Genomic DNA, 21,277 nt, shown 5'->3' with positions numbered 1-21,277 from the left:
AAGGACACAGTAACATTTCACATCACCATTAAAACTTTAGTCCATGTCAAAATTATATGTTTGTATGGCCGGGTAAGGACAAAGAAACTGACAGTATTCCTTACAATATAGAATACCAGTGTGGCACTCACTGCTCTTTCTCTCTTATTTATATTCTCTTTTTGTATACTACAGTATATGCTAGCTTGTGTGAAATCAGTATAGGCTATATAGCTCTCCCTCATTTCTTCACCTTGGTCAAAACCATACAATATCCATAATACTTTGTCATCATTAAATGTTTAATAACAAATTGCAACACTTTTAGTGATAGAAATCAGCCAATAACATTGCCAAAACTAACTTTATTTTTTGGCCCAAATTTTAAAATATTGGGCAAATGAGCTAGTTATGCTTTATTTTCAATAGGAAATAAAAAATTCTAAACTAATTGCTGGGGATATTTAATGACGAGCCCCGATTGCCATGTATTTTTCATGACATTGCGTGTTTTTCCAAAAATACATAAAGCTACTGAAACTGTTGTCATTTATTTGCATCAATTTACATCTGCTCTCGTTTACTGTAGATAGTTATCTCCTTCCATTTTAATGAGAGAACTGTAATTTTTGCAACCTTATAGACAACATCTGGAGAAGACGTACGAGACTTCACGAAGGTGCTGAAGAATAAGTTTAGATCAAAGAAATACTTTGCCAAACATCCTCGGCTTGGCTACCTGCCTGTCCAGACAGTTCTTGAAGGTGACAACTTGGAGACGTAAGTTTCATTTTAATATTAAAACATCTATGTATTCTTATGTCTGATATTGTCTTTTATTATGTTAGTGAAACAAGAAAATGGTCTGATTCCAAAAAGAATTTGTGTTTGCTTTTGACAATGTCACAGCTAAAATTAATTTTTGCACATGCACCTAAACTTTAAAAATACATATTAATGCGTCAACCTTTGCATTGGTCATCTCTTTTCCTCTTAAAAATACTTAAAGCAAATGGTGGTATTATATACTCTGTCATTATTGTATTTATTTTCCATTTCCCCCTTTTGGGGGATGTTTTGCTATTTCTTATAGTATATTTCATGCTTATTTTATATAATTTTGATATAAATTTATTAATATTACTTAATCTCTTGGTTCAGATATATACCTAGCCTAGAATCGCATCAAAATTTCACATTACAGTTCTAATATTTTTTTCTTGAACATGATGACAACAAAGTAAGATAACTTTATATAGTACATGAAATAGACAAATTTATTTAAATTATATAATTTGAGTTTACAAGCGTAAATAAAACAGTTTCAAGGGACCAAAATTCTTATGGGATTTTAAAGCAAAGGAAAATAATAATTTATAGCCTGAAATGAAAAAAAAAAAGATTTTTGAAGGTGAGGCTGAACAAACACAAAAAGTAATTTTAAATTACTAAGCAATTGCACATCAAGATCAAAATAGATGTGCTTGTAACTCTTTGAATCACTTTTTAAAATATGAGCATCAATGTGCTTGCCAAAGTAATTTTTTGTGTGTGTTTGAATCTTGGGGAAAATTAACTTTTATTGCTAATCATCACCAGAGTGCCTAGTCATAATAGTGAGGCTCTCCTTACAGAAAGATGCCCTCTCCAATGACTAGAAGACTAGCTCAGAAGCGAGAAGCGTGGAGTTTTCTATGTTATACAGTAGAGAAAATTGTAGAAAGAAGTACAAAAAGTGTGTCAAGTGCAATATTTGTGTGAAGTCAAACTTTCTTTAACCTTCAAATCTCATAGAGAGATAATCAGAGGACAGTAATAGTCTAGTGTATGTCTCAAAGATGTCAAAATTAGAAGGATAGACTGTATAGTCTAGTGTATGTCTCAAAGATGTCAAAATTAGAAGGATAGACTGTTTGGTCTGAATGATTTTCCTATATAAAACTCTGTAGATCAGGAACTTGGCTATATTTATGTGCAAATGAAATTTTTCTTTTTATTTGTGGAACTGCAGCCAAAGCATATTGGATGTCTTTATACCTTTGTATGTAATATTATGGGTGTGCATACAGAAAGAAATATAACGCAGCTGTATATGTAAATAGGTCCCAAAATACCACATACACATTTAAAGCATATGAAAAAAATTTCAAATTTTTTGATAATTTGCTTGGTATCAAACTATGTACAATTAAATTATATGCCTCCCAGTCATTTTTCCACAGTACACTTTAGAACAAATTTTACTGAAGCAATTGCAGTTTAAAGAGAGCTATTCAAATACTTAAATCCATAGGAAAGGGAGATTTTTGGTCTTCACTTTGTTCTGTAAATATGTTTTTTGTCCTTTTCTTTATCGGTTGTATGATAATACATTCTTATTTGCCTGAGTATCTAATATATAGTTTAATTGTGCTGAACACCTCATGATAAAGACAAAATTTTACTACTCTTGGTATCAGATCTAATTAACCTTTGGAGTAGCTGCTTAAAGCATAGAATGATCACAGGGTGCTTTTATTGATAGGAAATTTGATTGGTTGAACTAGTGATGGGCACACCACTCATTGGATAAACCAGTGGCATTTTGTACCTCAAATATTTATGTCCTTCCTATGAATCGTGCCGATAGATCTTTAATACTCCTTTAAGAATTTCTGATAATGTGCCTTTTAGTGTCAAAATAATCATTGACATCAATCATTCTATTCTGACTGCCTCAGTTAAAGTAAAATAGAACAGAAGAGCATGCCAAATAATTTTGTGTCATGATTTTTGGCTATAACTCGGAAAATGTTTCAATTCATCTAATATGAATTTACCAGCATTTGCAGTGAGAGGAAAACAAGAGAAAGAAAGGAAGGAGTATAAAAATCAAAGGTCACAAGATGCATTTTGAAAAAGATTTATAAGCTACTAGATAAAGTGGGCAGATTTTCTTCTATTTTCAATCCTAAAACGTGTTCTTGGACTTGGTATAGTTCATTTTTCTGCTGAGCCCTTGCTAGTACAGGGCCACTTAATCTTCTGGTGTAGCAATTTATGTGAGTGGGTAGCAAAAAAGTTTAATTTCGTTCATTCTCCTATTTGTGGAAGGAGAACACTGGAGAAAACCCAGCAAAGTGGTAAATGTGTTGAAGTTGTTTATGAAGCTGATTAGAATTTCCTTTTCCTTCTCACTCTTTTGTCTCTGCAAAATGTAATGTCTTATGCCCTATCCAGTAATTATACTTGGAAGGGACTTACGGGAAAAAAACGAGTTATTACTAAAAGGAGGTAAACAAATGCATGCCTAGGTTTGTTCAATTAATGTTATAACTTTGCAAGATTAAAAAAAAATCAAAGTAAATGAGTCAAGCTTGATGAAAGAGTTACCATTGAAAATAAACCTGAGAAACAAGCTAAAATAGCGGTGAAAGTATTTTGAGAATTGTGAGAGATTATTATTGGCTCAAAAGGTATGTTGATTTTTCTAAAGATTAGAGAATCAGTGGAGACACCTTTCCCTGATGTTGACTAAGGTGGAAATAGATGACTTACACAGTTTTTTAAGTTCTTAGTGTAGCAAGAACCAACTCATCATAAGTGTAATTATGGTTGTGGGAGCACTAGACCGGGAGGAAGTGACAGCTAAACTGAGACCTGAAAGATTAATAGGACCAAATGTTCACTATTTGGTGTGGGGGAGAAGGAAAGGAAGAGTTCCAAGGCAGAGAAAACATTTTCAAAGGCGTGGAGTCTAGATCGTTTTGGAAACTGAGATGGGAAACTGGAAATAATGGCAAGAAATGAGAGCGGAGAGAGAAGCAACCAGATAATGAAGGGCATTATAAGCCATACCAAGATGTCTGGAGTTTATCCTGAGAGCAGTGGGGAGCCATTGAAGGTTTCTATGTTAGAGCACATTGGGACCCCCACTTACCCTGGTCTGGGACAAATGGATTTAAGAAGGCAAAAGACTGGAAGTGTAAGGAGCAGTCTGTTCAGAATTGAAAGCACTGAAAGAGTCACTAAGCTTTTCAAAGCAACTCTGATTTATTGTTCATATAATATTAAGCATATTTAGTAAAGTCTGATTCCTTGCATATTAGTGTGTGATTTACCAACACCCTGTTCAGCCACCACTCTGGAAAGCAGGGATAGGCTGCATGATTACGTCAAGGCTAACAACACATACTGATCTTATTTGAACCCCCTTTAATCATAGATTCTAACTATGCAGTGAGAATTTTGCCTTTTTCCTTCCAAAGTTAAATGAGAAAGCTTGTCACTTAAGGGCTTTTTTTTTCCCCCTTCTACAAGTAATCAAAATACTTTGAAGTCAATGAAGCCTTAAGTTTAGTTTTTTTCATCTTTGTTTCTTTTCTTAGAAATTTTCTCAATATATGAAGAACTTCCTTTTGAGAAACTGTTCAGTTCAGCTTTCTGACTCTGCCATTCTTATCTTAGTTCAATGAATCACTTTTGTGCTCACTGAATTAACTTCACAAGAACCAGTCAAGCAGTTTTGCAAAGCTTTCCAAGTTCAATTAAGATTAAAAAAAAGATTTAAAAAAACGTATTTTTCTTGTGTTTAAAGCTCACAACAAATGTTATGATATGCTTGAATTTTAGAAATGATCTCTCAAGCAGTTACAAATTTTTGGAACGTATATAGCAAATCATTCACCTGACATTTAACATCCATATTTCAGAGTTAATGAAAAGTACTGATGTAGAAAGACAATTGAATAATACTTTGTTGTTTCATTGTTGTTGTATCTATTTTATACATGGATAGTTAAGTCTATTTACATTATAGATATTCTGACAAACATACACTGGATAAATACCTGTTCTTGTAAGTAGGTCCAGAGAATCTTAACTTTTTTATTCCAATAAAATGACCTTCCATCTCTTTTTAGTCTTTGCTAGTCAGACATCAGGTTGTGCCTCCCAGCAGGAGATAATGAGATCATTAAATTTTTCTTGTGTGTGTATGTATGTATATATAATAGAAATAGAAAAATCAAGTATAGCTAAAATAATTTAAACTTTCCTTCTTTGTTTCAGTCAGCATTAGCTTTTGTAGGAAACTGTATTTAATTAGAGGACTAATTTTTTTTAGACTTTTAAATTTCCACATTGATCGTTAACCCCTCTTCCCATCCACCACCTCCCCCCCCCCCAAAAAAAAAGGGTTAGGGTTTGAGCCAGCTTTTTATTAGGGTCCGTTGTTTTCAAAAGATGGAGACTTGGGGATTCTAGCAGTGCTGTAATGTTGGAGGGTACCCTCAGGGCCAGAAGTAATACTGAATGATCAAGGTCCACACTGAAGCCCTGGTTCAAACAGAACTCATTTCTTTTATGAGTTTCATAGATTGAACTTGCATAAAATTTTGTTTGAAGAAAGCGTATCATGATCTAGAAAAGTTGCTTTCAGTTTTATTTATAATGTGAAATTTTTGGTCACGTGTAGGAGAGAGATCTAGGTTGCGTCTTTTTTCGGTGTATCTGTGAGGTTGAGATACTTATTGTACGCCTGGATTTGAATGTTTTACATTTAAAATTGGATAAAGAATCAATTTTATTGCGACTCTGCCATCAATACATAATATAGTCTTTGGTATTTAACTTTACCCTCCTGACCAGGTTGCTTTTCCAGGAAAAACAAAAATATGATTACATCTCCCCTTAGTGTATTATGGAACATTATCTTTAAAATGTTTCCATAATTTTGAGCTATGTTGGAACATTCTGTTTCTTTTTCAATAAAACTATTTAAAGATGTGTTTGCTGTCCTGTAACAGATATCCTGTAATATGTGTGAAAAGGTCCCTGCAGGCACTTGAATATTGGCCTCTTCTCTAGAATAGTGATTTCTGTTACTTTTGATTTCCCCGTGGTGCAGCTCAGGGCAACCTAACATGGCCGAGGAAGACAATTGTAAATGTTCCCCCACCCTCGCCCCCCACTGCTTTTGTCTTGACTTGCTCTAAAGTGTTTGTTCTGTGACTTTTGTTTCCCTCTCCCCTCTTTGCAGTCCTATCACACTCATCAGTATGTGGCCAGAGCACTATGAGTGAGTATGTACAGCTGCCTGTGCACAGGAGGATGTTGTGATCAGTTTTATGAGCATGGGGGTGACTACTAAACTCTCATTCTAAAACAATACTTCTGCATCCCGGGTAACAATTCTAGTGGTTTCTTTGCATGGCAAATTCATTATTTAACTAAGCTAACATTTCTAATAGGGATGTCTATCAGTATGTGGGTATGAAAGTGTTGATTTGCTTTTTCCTTGATAGCCCTTCGCAGTCTCCTCAGCTGTTCCATGATGATACCCATTCAAGAATAGAACAGTATGCCACACGGTAAGAGACTTGGACAGGAGCCTTCTGCTGTAGTGCCACCCAGAATGTATCTATTTCTGTATTAATCCTATACCATTAATGTGCCTTGACTTAAGGGATGTTGTTTTGCAAAAAGCCATGATTCCATTACATTTGGAATCTGGGCTCTCATCTTCCCATGGTATAGTTTGCACTTTACCAAACACCTGCTACACATTCTATAAAGAGTATAAAGAGGAATTTAATAGCATGTGATTATTGAGCTCATGAGAATCCAAACACTGTACAAGCAGGATGTAGACAATATAACTCAAGTTTCACTGAATAAAAGTAGGGATTGAAAGTGTTTGCAGGAGATGGTACACATGAGTTACAATATATAATTAAATATATCCTAATGCTTTATTACAGGGGTTTGTTTTAGAGTCCCCCCCCCCAAATATAAACTATAAGCTGGTCTTGATGGTATGCAGAAACTTTCAGAAAAGAATTGTATACTAGGCGTCCAAGGTGCTAGTAACTAGCCATGCCTGTAAACGTTAGTTCAAGCATCGTAAAAATAGTAACATTTGAACTGGGTCTTGGCCAAGTACAACTTCTGGGAAAAGGCAGGCTTGGACTAATGGAAAAACACTCAAAAGCATTGAGCTGGGAAAGAACGTGGCTTGTCTGAAGAACTGCAGGTAGGGAAAGGGTCAGGGGTGAGGAGTGGAGGGACAGAAGCTGAAGTCCAATAATGAAGGGCCCCATTGCTAAGGGGTTGGAATATGTCCTTAGGTAATGGGGAGTCGTGGAGAGTCTTGAAACATGAGAGGAACATAGATTTCTGTGACAATGAAGATGGACGTGGGGGTCTGGGTGATCAATTAGGCTAGGTCAATTAGGAGGTCATTTATAACCTGGTGTAAGTTACAGGCCTTCAGGCCTTAAGGCAGTGATGATAGAAATGTAATTCAACATTAGGTGTTGATTTAATGTCACAGTCCTGTTAGGAGACTTGGACCTTTCTGTGTTCTGTGAGAATTATCACAGTTGAAGACTGACTGAGGATGTACCTCTAGCTGACTGTGCCTCATGTGACCAATTACATAACTTCCTTGTTTTTATTTTTCAGACTGGCCCAAATGGAAAGGACGAATGGGTCTTTCCTCACTGATAGCAGCTCTACCACAGGAAGTGTGTAAGTAAATCAGAAATCTGTGCTTCCTGGGAAGGCTACTTTTTGTTTTATGACTGTCAGAAATAACCTTCACTGACTGTGGCTCTGGATTTTGATCCCAATCAAAATTGATAATTGTGGTTACAAAAATGTCTACATAGATTTTATGCTTTCGAGCCATGGTAGTAAAAGCTGGATATGTATATTTATTTAGTTTTATCTAAGTTAATGAAAAAATCCTGCATTTGGCAACTAATCAGCTTCAGGAAAATCAGATTACTTTATTTATAAATACAGGTCTAGATAGTCACTCCGCTGATCTTATATTTCTTGTTAACAATATAATTCTACAGAATTACATTGTTAAATCCTCATTCTTCTGCTCACATTTCCTCTGTAACCCCAGCCATTTAACAACTATGACCCACACGCTCTTGGACATATGCTCCCCACACTTCATTGACTAGTGTTAACTCTTCTGCCAAGATTTGATTTTATTAGCAACTAAGAAAAGCCTAATTGACTTTAGAATACTTTTTTAGAAACCTCTCTAGGCAGACATTTTATCTGACATTGGCGTATGTCATCTTGCTTTTGGAACTTTTCCTTCCCCCACCCCACCTTGAAATTAACCTTTTAAATTCTGAATGACATCTAAAAGATTTCAGTAGTGTCGAGTTTACTTGACTTACTCAGTTTCATTGTGGTTAGGATCCAGTGGGAATCTGTAAGGTTTCAGGGAAACTTGTAGAGAATAGTACTAAGTTCTTTTATACTAAAAAGGACCATGGAGAGAGCCAAGTTGAAATACCTTAGGTACTCTAATATGGAATTTCTCCCTGTCACTATTTTAAAAATATTTTTACAATCATTAATCTTATAAATAAATATTCTAAGGAGATTTTTCAATTTTACATTTCAAAGATTAGCATGTTAATACTTTGCAGTAATACAGTGGTGATTTATACATTATTATTCATGTACCATGGGTGTGGAACGATTCGCAAACCACAGATAATAGCACAGTCATACGCTTGTTTCATATTTAACCTACTAGTATGTATTTCATAGAAAGTAGTTACAGACTCCAAAAGCAACATAATTTCCGCTAGGGTTGACAATAGCTAAAGAATTAAAAGTTCAAAATAATAATTGAAACCAAAGTCATTTACAGCAAATTTAAATTCTTTAATACGTGTTTGTCATGCCTTGTAAACAGAGCAAAGCTAATGCTCGAATTTAGTATATTCTATTTTCAAATTAAAATAAACATTGTTTTTAAATTTAACACTGATGTCTGAAGAAAAATAATCAAATGACTAACAGCTGACTACCATTCAATAAATATACTATCAATAGATGTATTAACTCCTTTATCCATCTAACCAATATTTATTATATACCTACTGTGCAATGGTGTGCCGGAGTCAATTGTGAGAGCTGGTTGTTAAATTTTCAAGAAGTTTTCAGCTATTTGTTAAACAGACTCATTATTAAAAATTAGTTTATATATACCTACATAGATTAGATTAAAATCAAATCAAAGGTAATACTCAAAACTCATCATACCCTAATGTACTTCATTTTATTATTATCTATGTTCTTGGGGTAACTCACTGTATTTGTCAGGTGGTATGCAACTATACATCTTTTCCCACCTCCACATTCAGTGCAGTCATTAGCTTAAATTGGCCATGATGATAGCATTTAAACCCTACAAATTGAAAATGCTACAAATCAGGGTCTTTTTATTTATCTTTTAGAAAACCCGCTGTTAAACATTTACCAGAACACTACTGCCATGCCCCCGATACTGTAAAGGTCTACAGATATGGATAGAGTCCTCATGAACGTCACAGGCTAGAGGGGGGATAGATAAGTGCTCCTTCGGGGGAAGAAGAAGGTGATGGCATTTGTGATAGAATGAATAATAGCCCCCAAGAGAAGTCCACATCCTAATCCCTGCAGTCTATGAATGTGTCAGTTTATACGGCCAAAGGGACTTCACACATGTGATTAAGTTAAGGATCTTAAAATGGGGAGATTATCCTGGATTATCTAGGTGTACCCTGTGTAATCACAAGGATCCTTATAAGAGGGAGCAAAGTCAGAGTTAGAGGAGGAGCTGTAACCATGGACGCAGAGCACAGCTGTAGAGAGATTTGCAGATGTTACACTGCTGGCTTTGACAATGGAGGAATGCAGGTGACCTCTAGGTGCTGGAAAAGGCAAGGAAATAGATTCTCCCTGAAACGTAAGATTAAGTGAACTCAACAGTGTCAGAAGGTATAAACCACCAGTGAGAAATTGTTTTCCAGTCAATGGTACATCAATATTTTCTTAATGAATATAGTAATAAATATTATCTTGAGAAAGCCAGTTCTGGAAGTTCTTAGCTCATTCACAGTTTGAATTACCATACTGGGGTTCATTTTTTGTGACCATGCAGGGATTCTGCCATTCAGGTGAGAATGCTAACAAGGATTCTGAATCATTAAACCCTTCTCTGAACCTAAAATCCAGTGGTTTGACTTAGAATAGTCATCTTTTCTCCTTTAAACGTATCATGCTGACTTATTTAAATATTTCCATTTTAATCAGTACTACTAAGTTGACAAGACGAATAAGTATTAGTACAGTAAATAACTTTTCTTGTTGATTATTACCCCCCTTGGGCTGATGGAACGCCTCAGGGTGTGTGAAAGAAGGATCAGGAATTCAGGAATTAGGCCTCACCGTTTCTCTGGTTCTCCTACTGTGTTTCCCATAATTTAGCATCTTGGATCATACAATATAGGAAGAAATGGTGGCTGCACTTATTTAGCAAGAGGCTGGGCTGTTTTCTCTGCTTTCAGCTTATATCAAAGCTTGTCTGTGTCTTACAGGACCTAATTGTAGTAGCACGCAGTATGCAACACACTCGCACACTCTGGCCTCCCCTAGAAAGTCCCTAAAGCTCCAGTATTGACAGGGTCGTGATACAATCCCCAGAGACAACAGATGACAGTTTTTCATACTTACCTAACAGGATCGGCAGCTTCTGATCGAGGGGTCAGTGCTCCTCAAGCCAGCCTTGGCCCTGCCTTTTCATTCTCAGGTTTGTAGAGCCAACCAACATCAAAGTATTAGCAATTCTGATTATTGTTGGGAAAGATGAAAACGAACTCAAAGTGCCTTGAGCAAAAAATGGTATAGGTTAGCAGATTTCAGTAATGCTTTTTGGAATTTTTCTCTTTTTTGAATTCTCCACCATTCCCCCAAGGCCCTCTTGAGTTGAGGTTTTTATTGTTCTGAGCTGGGTCATAAAAATGTTATTAGATTTCTCTTGAATAATAATGGTGATAATGCAAAAACAACTACCATCTCCTCTATGATACAAAGCATTCTAAAAGCCAGACACTGTTCTATGCACTTTGCCCATCTTTGCTTATTTAATCCTCACAGAGCCCTTTGTGATAATACTCTTGTTCTTGTTAACACCATTTTACAGATGGGTAATTTGAGGCTCTGAGAAGTTAGGAGCCTGCCCAGGGATTCACAGTCAGTAAGTGGTAAAGCTGGGATTCAGACCCAGGCAGCCCAGCTCCAGGCCTAGGTTCCTGACCACCCCTGACCACCCCACTGCCTCAGCTGCTGCAGGAAGTGATGGCTTCCCGAATGAGGGCATGGAGTCAGAGCATCCGATGATCCATCCAGTCCTCCTGGAGGTCATCCCTGACCTTGCCCTGTCTTGCCCATTGTTCACTGACACCTCAGCTTCACAGTCTAGACCTAACATCTGCCAGACCAATCTCCTGTATTTGGTTTGGGTGGTCTCAGCCCAATGGCAATGACCGAAAGCCCTTCGCTTTGAGGTATGAGTTCTCTCTAAGTTATCCAAGGCTCTTTAGTCATTTGTGTCTTCAGAAACAGTTGGCGCTTTCTTTGTCCGTCCAATTGGTCTGTGGAGTCAGTCCCCTGGCTCATCAGAGCGGATATCGTCTGTGAAGCTGGTGAGTTAGTTGTTGTACCTCCATGCATCATGAGTGGCTACCTCCCTCCCCAGCCTGGACGTGAACCAATCTCACAGCTTTTTGCCCCCCAGAGGCCCAAATCCCAATACTCCCTTTTCTCCTGAATGTCTGACTCTGGACAATTTAAAAGGGCATTGATTTTAAGGATATGAATTTTCTTTGAAGAAGGAATTGAGCAACCATGTCTCGAAAAGAGCCAGGACCCAAGGTATCCTGGGGAATCTCAGTGTCAGGAGCTCAAGGACACTTAGGCCATTGTCATCAGTCCACATGCCTTCATGTGCAGTCTGCCCATGAGTAACATGGTTTTATGTGAAAGGATGAAATTGGGAGGTTGGTGTGGCTTGTACTCGCACTGCTGTTGGTACATCTGAAGCCTGGGACAGAATAATCCTTTAAAGGAAGGAAAGTATTATTTTTATTTATGTCTTGCCTACTTTCAAAAGGCCATTGAATGAATCACAGTTCTTTTGTCATCTGATATGTACTGATTTTGTAATCTAACTAGTATTTACTATGTGTGACTTAAATATAGTGTAATTATATTCCATCGAATGGTATTTCGTTGGTGCAGACCTATATTTTTACAACATTTTCCATTTTAGCACCAGGCACACTATTGATGTTTAATGACCCCAATCTGGTACTTCACATTCTGTCTATATTTAAAGGGTGTGCTCTACATTTTCACTATATATAATTAAGAACTTGACTGTATCTATTTTTACATTTAAATGTTTGGCCTAATAATCTGTGGAACACATGTAAGACTAAAATTATAAGTTATATATAAATGTTTTTTTGTAGAAACTGCCTTAATTCCCTTCCAAGACACCTTAATGAAAGAATGTAATCATAGTGGGGATGATGATAATTATAGTAATATGTTAAACCCCATCAGCTTCCCCAAAGAAATGAATCTATGTAAACGTTGACAACAAAATGCATCTCCAGTCTAATTTTGACTCATCTGTGTGTATATTTATTTCACTGATGTTTTTCTGAAGCCCTATCCAATAAAACCATACATTCCAGGATTTGTTTATCAAAAGGCATCAAAACAGACCAGGTACAATTTGCTAAAGGCGTTCTGTGGCAGGACTCCCCTGCCAGCACTAGCCAGGAGGCCTGCAATGTGCACATTTATGAGGAGATCTGACTGGATCTCCCCTTAAGGGAAGGAACGGATCCCAGGCCTGCTGGTTAGCATTTCCTTTTGTGAACGGATCCATTTTATCTACTTTGTTGTGCTTCTGTTTCTGTCGGTCATTAGATTCAACCACATTACTGGTATGTCTAGTTCATTAGACAAGTAGTTAGAAAAGTGGGAGAGTACAAGTGAATTAAATGTAGTTTTTGTTTTAATGAAGAATGATTGATACTAGACATGACATGCTGATAATATCAAGTAAAATATCTGTAGACATTTGAGAAATATAATTTGTGCTGAGTTATTTACCGTATTTGCCGGCGTATAAGACGATTTTTTGGCCCTGAAAAATATGCCTCCAAGTGGGGGGTCGTCTCATACGCCAGGTACACTTCAGATAGACTGCCCATAGTGCTTGCCCCATGCCATAGTGGCCTCCCGATGCCCGCCCACTTCATTCCACATACCGTTCAGGCATCAGCAGCGCTGCTGGGTGTATGCTCGGCTGTTATGCGATTTTGCTGTTATGCGATTTTACCACACTCGCAAAATCGCACACAGCCGACCATACACCCAGTATGATAGCGCAAAATCGCGAATCGCGATTTATGTATATGTTTGATTACATACAGCCTTGTGACAGTTTTCCTGCATGTCATAAGCATTTGAATATAAATATAAATGTTGAAATCAAATCTGATATTGTTTTACCTTTTATTTGGTGTGTGGAAGGTGTGCGAAAGAGGGGGTAGTCTTATACGGCGAGTATATAACAAACTCTGTATTTTGAGTGGAAATGTTAGGGGGTCGTCTTATACGCCGGCAAATACGGTAAGTAAAAGAGTATGAGGATTATATTCTCCTATTTATGGGTTATAAAACACTACAAAATTGCTTTCAACCAAATACTAAAGACAGATCAGCTTATGTCTAAGTCCATTTGGGCTGCTATAACAAAATGCCATAGACTGGGTGGTTTCCAAACAACAAACATTTATTTTTCCCACAGTTGGATGCTGGGAAGTCTTTAAGATCAGGGCGCCAACAGCAAATACGATGTCTGCTGAAAGCCCACTTCCTGGTTCATACGTGACTGTGTTTACATGGTGGAAGGGGAAAACTGGTCTCTTCAGGCCCTTATAAAGGCACTAATCTCATTCACGAGGGCTCCACCCTTATGACCTAATCACCTGCCAAAGGCCCCACCTCCAAATACAGTCCCCTGGTATCCTCAGGGGATTGGTTGCAGGACCCCCCTCGGATAGCACAATCCACAGATGCTCAAGTCCTTCTTATAGAAATGGCATAGTATTTGAATATAACCTGGATTTGTATATATGCAGTCTATAGCAGTTTATTTTTAATTAAGAGTCTTTCAATCTGCTTATTTGGCATTCAAGTATTGATTTTTGCCTATAATGTCTTTTTTAGTAACAGTTTATGCATTGTACTTTATAACCTCCTCTACCGAGTACAATATCTGTTCTGAGGTTTGTGTGATATACATATTAGACTAAGGCAAAGCATGAAATGTTGGGATGTGTAATACACATACATTATTAAATATCTTCCTAGAGGTTTAAAGGGAGGTCATGGGACACTGAGCTTTAAGGTAGACTTGGCCCCGCAGCCATCCTCATCCTCACTGTTTCGACTTCCTTTGTGTCCAGAGACACCACGTCCCGCTGTGAACCTGTGTGTCACTGTCTCCCCAGGGAGGATGAGCATGCCCTTATCCAGCAGTACTGCCAGACGCTTGGCGGGGAGTCGCCGGTGAGCCAGCCCCAGAGCCCAGCGCAGATCCTGAAGTCGGTAGAAAGGGAAGAACGCGGAGAACTGGAGCGGATCATTGCGGACCTGGAGGAGGAACAGAGGTGCGCTAGACCTGGGAGAGGAAGATATATCATCCTAGGAAAACGTGTAATGGGAAATCCTTTAACAATAATTTTAACATGGCTCCTACCCATTCTCTTTTCAAACTACTACCCAAGCAGCCATGATGGAGTCCAAGTTTTAGAGGGCATTACCAAGCTGGGCTGCTGGCTTTACAGCTGCATTTGGGGGTTCAAGGATGATGTCTGTTAGACATCGTTGCTTAAAGCGACCCTTTTATTCATGCTTGCTGTTAAGAAATGTTTTTACCTAGGAGGAGGTAAGTAGCATGAGCTACATTTGGAGCTTATAGAAAATCTGGGGGAGAAGACGATGTACACAGTAGGAGTTCCAGCTTTCGTGTTTCTGTATTAGAAATCTGCAGGTGGAATATGAGCAGCTAAAGGACCAGCACCTGAGGAGGGGGCTCCCTGTCGGTTTACCTCCAGACTCTGTTGTATCTCCTCATCACACGTCCGAGGATTCAGAACTTATAGCAGAAGCAAAACTCCTGAGGCAGCACAAAGGGCGGCTGGAGGCTCGGATGCAGATTTTAGAAGATCACAATAAACAGCTGGAGTCTCAGCTCCACCGACTTCGGCAGCTGCTGGAGCAGGTAGAGTGTGCAGAACGCGGTGCCGCCCCTCTCCCTGCCACTCGCCCTGGGCCCACCTCCTAGAGGCTTGGTCCCAGCATCACTAGTGAGGTTCACTTCCAATTTCTCACCTCCACAGTTAATTTAGACTGGCTTAGAAATCCCTCTTCAAAGGTAAGCATTAAATCCTCACTAGCATGGAAGAATGTGTTTGCCCAGCTTAAGATGGAATTTCCCACTTTAACACTGAAATCGATCTCAGCTCTGAACATTTCAGGGGAAAAGAGCCTATAAAATATACCTGCATAAATTAAATATGGGAAATACCTGTGAAGATGAAAGGATGTGGCCTGAACTCTTCATTGAAAGCCTTTCTTCCAAAGAGCTCTTTTCAAGGAATTCAATAACAGATGTTTATTAATTTGCTACTATTATTTCCTAGCATGTATTATGACAGTTGCTTGCAAAACTGTCCTGACAATAGGAACTATAATTTACATTATGATGAATACATACATGTATGATAAATACAAAATAATTGCTATTATAAAGAAATGCCCTTATTTTTTCATTCGTTCCTCCCTCCTTCTCTTCCTTCCTTTCCCTCCTTTCTTCTTTTCTCTCTCTCTTCCTGCCTCCCTCCTTTTCATCCTTCTATCTTTCGTCCTTAGTTCTGGTAAGAACCTACCAGATTGATTTTATAACTCATCAATGGGTAATAGCCTGCAATTTTAAAAAACACCATTCTTTGGGATATGTTTCTGCCTTTTTGGTGCCTGCAGTATTGTTAAGGACCATACAAGATAATATGTGACATGAGGTCGGACAATTAGGTTCGTGAACTCATCCTAGAAAAAGTGCTACACACCTCACTGCTGAATATCACTAGTCGCCTTCGAAGTACTCCCCTTGGGAAGCTATGCACCGATGCCAGCGCCTAGTCCACCCTTCAAAGCAATTTTGGAACTTTTTCTGGAATGAACATCAAGGGTAGTATTATCTTTGATGTCCTGAATATCATGTATTCCTTTCCATATTTCCTTTATCTTCGGGTAAAGAAAGAAGTCATTGGGGGCCAGATCAGGTGAGTAGGGAGGGTGTTCCAGTACAGTTATTTGTTTTCTGGCTAAAAACTCCCTCACAGACAGTGCCATGTGAGCTGGTGCATTGTCATGATGCAAGAGCCATGAATTGTTGGCGAAAAGTTCAGGTCGTCTAACTTTTTCATGCCGCCTTTTCAGCACTTCCAAATAGTAAATTTGGTTAACTGTTAGTCCAGTTGGTACAAACTCATAATGAAATAAAAAAAAGTTAACAACATCGTTGCAACAAGTTCGTGAACCTAATTGTCAGGCCTTGTATAACAAGATGGATCATATGTAAAGACATAACACACTGTAGAGAATTATTAAGTACTGGATTGCATCTAGCAGTTAAAGAATAGGTATCATGTCACAGAACTAGTACTGAAGATGCCTTTACAGCAGATGCATATTGTATAGAATCCCAACAAATGGGCCTGGAACTTCTCTCTCTTGAAGAGCCCCTGACATCCTACATTTATGTTACCTTTTGCCCATTTTTTTGGCCTTTGCAGTGTGGGGCGCCTTGGCACTGAATAGCAATGCCTTTCTCCAGAGTGATTTATTGAATCAAAGGCTGAAACAACTTCCTCTCCAGGGATTTTCCCAAATTTTGAAAACCATGTTTTCCCAGTTGCTCTCGGTATCTTTTAACATGTTAGCATCCTTTAAAATGGTGTAATTTGGGCATTACTTACATAATGAGCCACAGATTACTCCTTATATTTTGACCATATACTTTTCTGTATACCTGTTACTGTTTCCAAATATGTGTGAGACTGTTTTGGGGACGGCATACTTTGGGACTTCCAAACTTTGATCATTAGAAAGTAATAGTTCCCCAAGAATGACTCACTGCCTGGCTCTCTAAAGTCCTCTGGAATGTCTGATTTTGACCTCGGTGCCAGTCACATACATGGAAAAAGTTGCAGTGTTAGTATTGTGAATCTGCAGTTTCTGAATGGTGCCTGTGTGAGGAATGAATTTTCTCTTGAAAGCTCTTATTTAGAATATGAATGGTTAGTGTTAATAACCTAGTGCATAGATAGAATCCTTGCAGAAGGCAGCCACACTCGAAAACCTCATTTGCCATAGACTGTGGATGCTCTTCAGAGAGCCAAAGGCTCCTCTGCTCACCTTACCCCCCGACCAACACACACACACACACACACACACACACACACACACACACACACGCGCACACACACGCACACGCACGCACACACACACACACACACCCTCTCCATCCATCAGACAGAGCTGCCTAATGGCTCATGTGCCTGCAGAATTGCACAGTAATCCTTTTAGAGATAGCTGATACCTGAATGGCTCTGTGTATCCCAGACTGTAGTGCTCTTATCTCTCCTTAATGACAGCATGAATGCCAGAAGAAGACAACAAATTCAACTCGGAAGGAAAAAACTGGCAAAACTACCAGGCTTCAACTAATACAAATTTAATGAAAAGAAACCAGCATCAAAAACTTTGTCACCTCTGCATTCCCTCTGCGATGGATCACACTTTCTAATTTGAGCATGTACTTGTCTGATACATCCATCGCCATTTCAGAGCTGTGTGTGAGAGTACATTGACCACGTGGTTGTAGGTGTCAGGTTCTGTTCTAATTGCTTTAGAAATACTAATTGATCACCACATCACAAAACCCTGTGACACAGGCACTGATATTACCATCCCCAGCTTATAAAGAAAGAATCTGAGGCACAAAAGTTTAAAACTTTGCTCAGAATTACACAGCTTCTGAGTGACAAAGTTTGAGTTCAACCATCTGAATCCAAGATCATACTCTTGACATTACTGTTAAGTATTGATTGAAATTTAAAGATGAGCTGATTTTGAAATTGGATCAATTTACTGTATGACAAGCAGTGCTCATTTTTTCAATATGAATGTTTCTAAATTCACTCGGTTGACATAAAAATAATAGAGAGAACAACTGAGGGATGAAACTGACATTGATACATTAATCTTGTAATATAACCAAGTGAGTTCTACAATGTGCCCAGACTGAAAGGGAAGGACCACCACGTGAAGTTCTAGTGAATCCATCCAACTGATGCTAAAATGTATTTGACAGTGTCTGAGGGTAAAGAACTCTGCATGATTTAATTTCCCATGGTGGGGAGGGGAAGTTAGAAATGGAAATGGTTTCCTTAATAATTATTTGAATCCTTTCTGTGCCCTAACTTCTGAATGTGATTATTCCAGCCTGAATCTGATTCCCGAATTAATGGAGTTTCCCCCTGGGCTTCCCCTCAGCGAGCTGCACTGAGCCACTCCTTGGACCCAGACCCCAGTCCACAGTTGCACCAAGCAGGTCAGTGTCCCCACGACTTGGCTATGCCCCCATTCTCTCTGGGATTTGCCATTTGTTTGTGTTTCATTTTAAATAACCTTCTCACAAATGGGTGCTTTAGGGAACCAAGGAGCTTTGTTTTCTCTTTGGTCTCAGATGAGTACAAAGCCATTTTAACAATACCAAAAAAACAAACATTTTAGAATAGCTGTAATATACTTCCATATATAGTGTGTAGCAGTGGATTGAGTTATGGTGAAAGATGAAAAAAAGTGTTCTTTCCTTTTGGGATGAGCAACAATTTAAATTCTTTGCCTTAGTAATGATTAATTTTTTATTTTTTATTTTTATTATTTTAGTAAATTTTTCTGTCTCTAAAATTTGATGTTTGTACAAATTGAGAATACAATGCCAAAGAATATTATACCAAACATGGTTTTCTCTGCCCAGGTCTGGGAATTAGTATTCTGCTTTCTCCACCCTAGTCCCTGTAGACATTGCCGTTCCCACCTTCCCCCACCTGAAGCAGAGGCCCCACCTGGCATGTCATTTATCACAAAGGGGACCTGTCGCTGTTGCTAAGAAGAACTCTGTCAACCAGGCATTTTGGAATGACATTTTCTTATTGATAAAATTTAAATTCTAAAGTTTCGCTGAGGACCACATGCTTTAACCAAATTAATTTGTGTATGGGATAGCTTTTGCTACATTAATCAGTAGAAAACCTAAAATATTAATATTTTAATTTTTAAAAAAATAAGAAAATTATTTCGCTATTGATTATAGACTGAAAAACATGGAAGTATAAAGTTTCTTATGAGATACCTCTAGTTTTGTGGTAGCATAAGCAAGCTTATGCTAAAGTCTCCAAACAAAAAGAAGGAAGGAAAATGAAATTGGTAGAATATTTTTCTCATATGAGAATATACTTGCAATGCAAATACTTAAATTCCGACTAATAAATTGAAAAAAATGTGACTACATTACATATTTTTTCACTTATGAATTTTCCTCTGGCATATGGATTTTTTCTACAGAAATATCTAGTACATTTTATGGATATGTAAAATTATATTACCAACAAATTAATACAAAAGTGGATTTGGTATTTTCCCCCTAAAATTGTCCTTTTCTATCAGAACTATTTGCACATTTAGGTATTTAGAGGCCAGATCTAGCGTTTTCTCCTGAAGATGGGTTTTGGTGGAAGGCTGGCCATTAATTTCAGAATGCCTGTTCTTTTTATCTGCTGTTGCAGCGGCCGAGGACCTGCTGGCGCCCCCTCACGACACCAGCACGGACCTCACGGAGGTTATGGAGCAGATCAACAGTTCATTCCCGTCTTGCTGCCGTAAGTATGAACGATCCTAACACCACCACTAGCCTTTTCCTTACATTTCTTTTTTCCTGCGTGGAGCCCTTTGTCTTCTTCGGTAAGATAACAAAAACCAATATTAGAAACAGGATTGAGCATTATTTGAAAATAAATCAAACATTCTATATGTCGACAAAGCAAATGAAGCTCAGCCTAGATACCATCACGTCCCTCAGGCGCAGTGACAATGCAGTCGTACTCTTGGAGACTTTTCAGTGGGCCTTATGAGTGATAACATGAAGGCAAATAAAATAAGCCTGGCTTTAAGATGAAATTATCCTCTTCAGTGCAAGATATAGGAAGAAACATGTATTACTTCAGAAAAGCTTTCAGTGGCAGGCCAACGTGGTATGAAAATAGCCTTTTCGAATGTAATTCCCTCTCTTCAGACAGTGATCTCTAATGTCATCAGATTCAGGTTGAGAAACGGATTATTTTAAGATTTTCCTCTTTTTTTTTTTTCCCCTTTCTGTTTTTTTTGTTATTTTTGTTATGAAATAAAATAGTCACTGTATAAAGGCCAAACCATTTAAAGCATCACAGATTATGACCCTGTGAATTTTCCATATGAATAACCAAGAGCCAGGAAATAACCAAATAAAAACAGTTCAATTCCCAGAGGAAATTATTAATTATTCTTATGGATTCATTGATTTTCTTTCAAGCATTTTGTCTTCAGCATCCTGCCACCTTGCATTTTCTGCTGAGCTCCCCACCAAAACATTTCTGCTGTTACACACAGAAACAATTGACTTGTATATGCTATACATACTACTTCTTGCCATGTTTTAAACCATCTTTTAAAGGAATATGAATATATTATTTATAATTTTTAGGGTGATTTCCTCACAAATTGATTTTTAAATCTATGCAGTCACTAAGCTAATATTTTAGTGTGTGTGTGGTATATATATATAATCATATAAATGTATGTGTAATATATATATATACACACACACACACACACACACACACACACACACACACACACACACATACACATACAGCTTCTCATGTTACCCTTTCCCATCTGCTCCTCAGAAAATATCATCCTAAATGAGGAAAAAGACATTATCAGGAGAGGAGATACATAATATATACGGACTTCATTAAAAATGTATGCTTCAATTTATGCTACTCTGCAGTTTTCAAAATTCCATCATTAGCAGACAGTGGAAACAGCAACTTGAAATATGGTCTTCTCTGAATTTTTAGAAGTATTTGCCTAAAGGACATATTACAGTTTCTACAAGCAAATAAATACATTTATATTGGGGAATTTTCCAGGTTATCATTTGTGGGGTTTTTTTGTTTGTTTTTTTATTTCATTTTTTTCCCCAGGTTACTGTTTGTAATTCTGCTTCTCAAAGTTTGCTGAATCATATTTACTATATGTCAACCCCCACAAA

At 37.8% G+C, this 21,277-nt stretch overlaps 1 protein-coding gene across 1 annotated transcript in view; it reads left to right on the top strand.

The window, feature by feature from the left end:
- Positions 1-21,277, top strand: part of UTRN (utrophin) — a 498,335-nt gene that overhangs the window by 467,424 nt on the left and 9,634 nt on the right. Inside the window, exons 64-71 of the mRNA XM_019653741.1 lie at positions 623-759; positions 5,999-6,037; positions 6,264-6,329; positions 7,423-7,488; positions 14,346-14,504; positions 14,878-15,118; positions 18,406-18,514; positions 19,752-19,844. Coding sequence (XP_019509286.1) covers positions 623-759; positions 5,999-6,037; positions 6,264-6,329; positions 7,423-7,488; positions 14,346-14,504; positions 14,878-15,118; positions 18,406-18,514; positions 19,752-19,844 — 910 coding nt within the window. The remainder of the gene's footprint in view (positions 1-622; positions 760-5,998; positions 6,038-6,263; positions 6,330-7,422; positions 7,489-14,345; positions 14,505-14,877; positions 15,119-18,405; positions 18,515-19,751; positions 19,845-21,277) is intronic.

The sequence above is a fragment of the Hipposideros armiger genome, unplaced genomic scaffold, assembly GCF_001890085.2.
Source record: "Hipposideros armiger isolate ML-2016 unplaced genomic scaffold, ASM189008v1 scaffold_206, whole genome shotgun sequence".
Classification (NCBI taxonomy): domain Eukaryota; kingdom Metazoa; phylum Chordata; class Mammalia; order Chiroptera; family Hipposideridae; genus Hipposideros; species Hipposideros armiger.
Note: the sequence above shows the minus strand (reverse complement) of the source record. Positions and strands in the feature narration are given on the sequence as shown.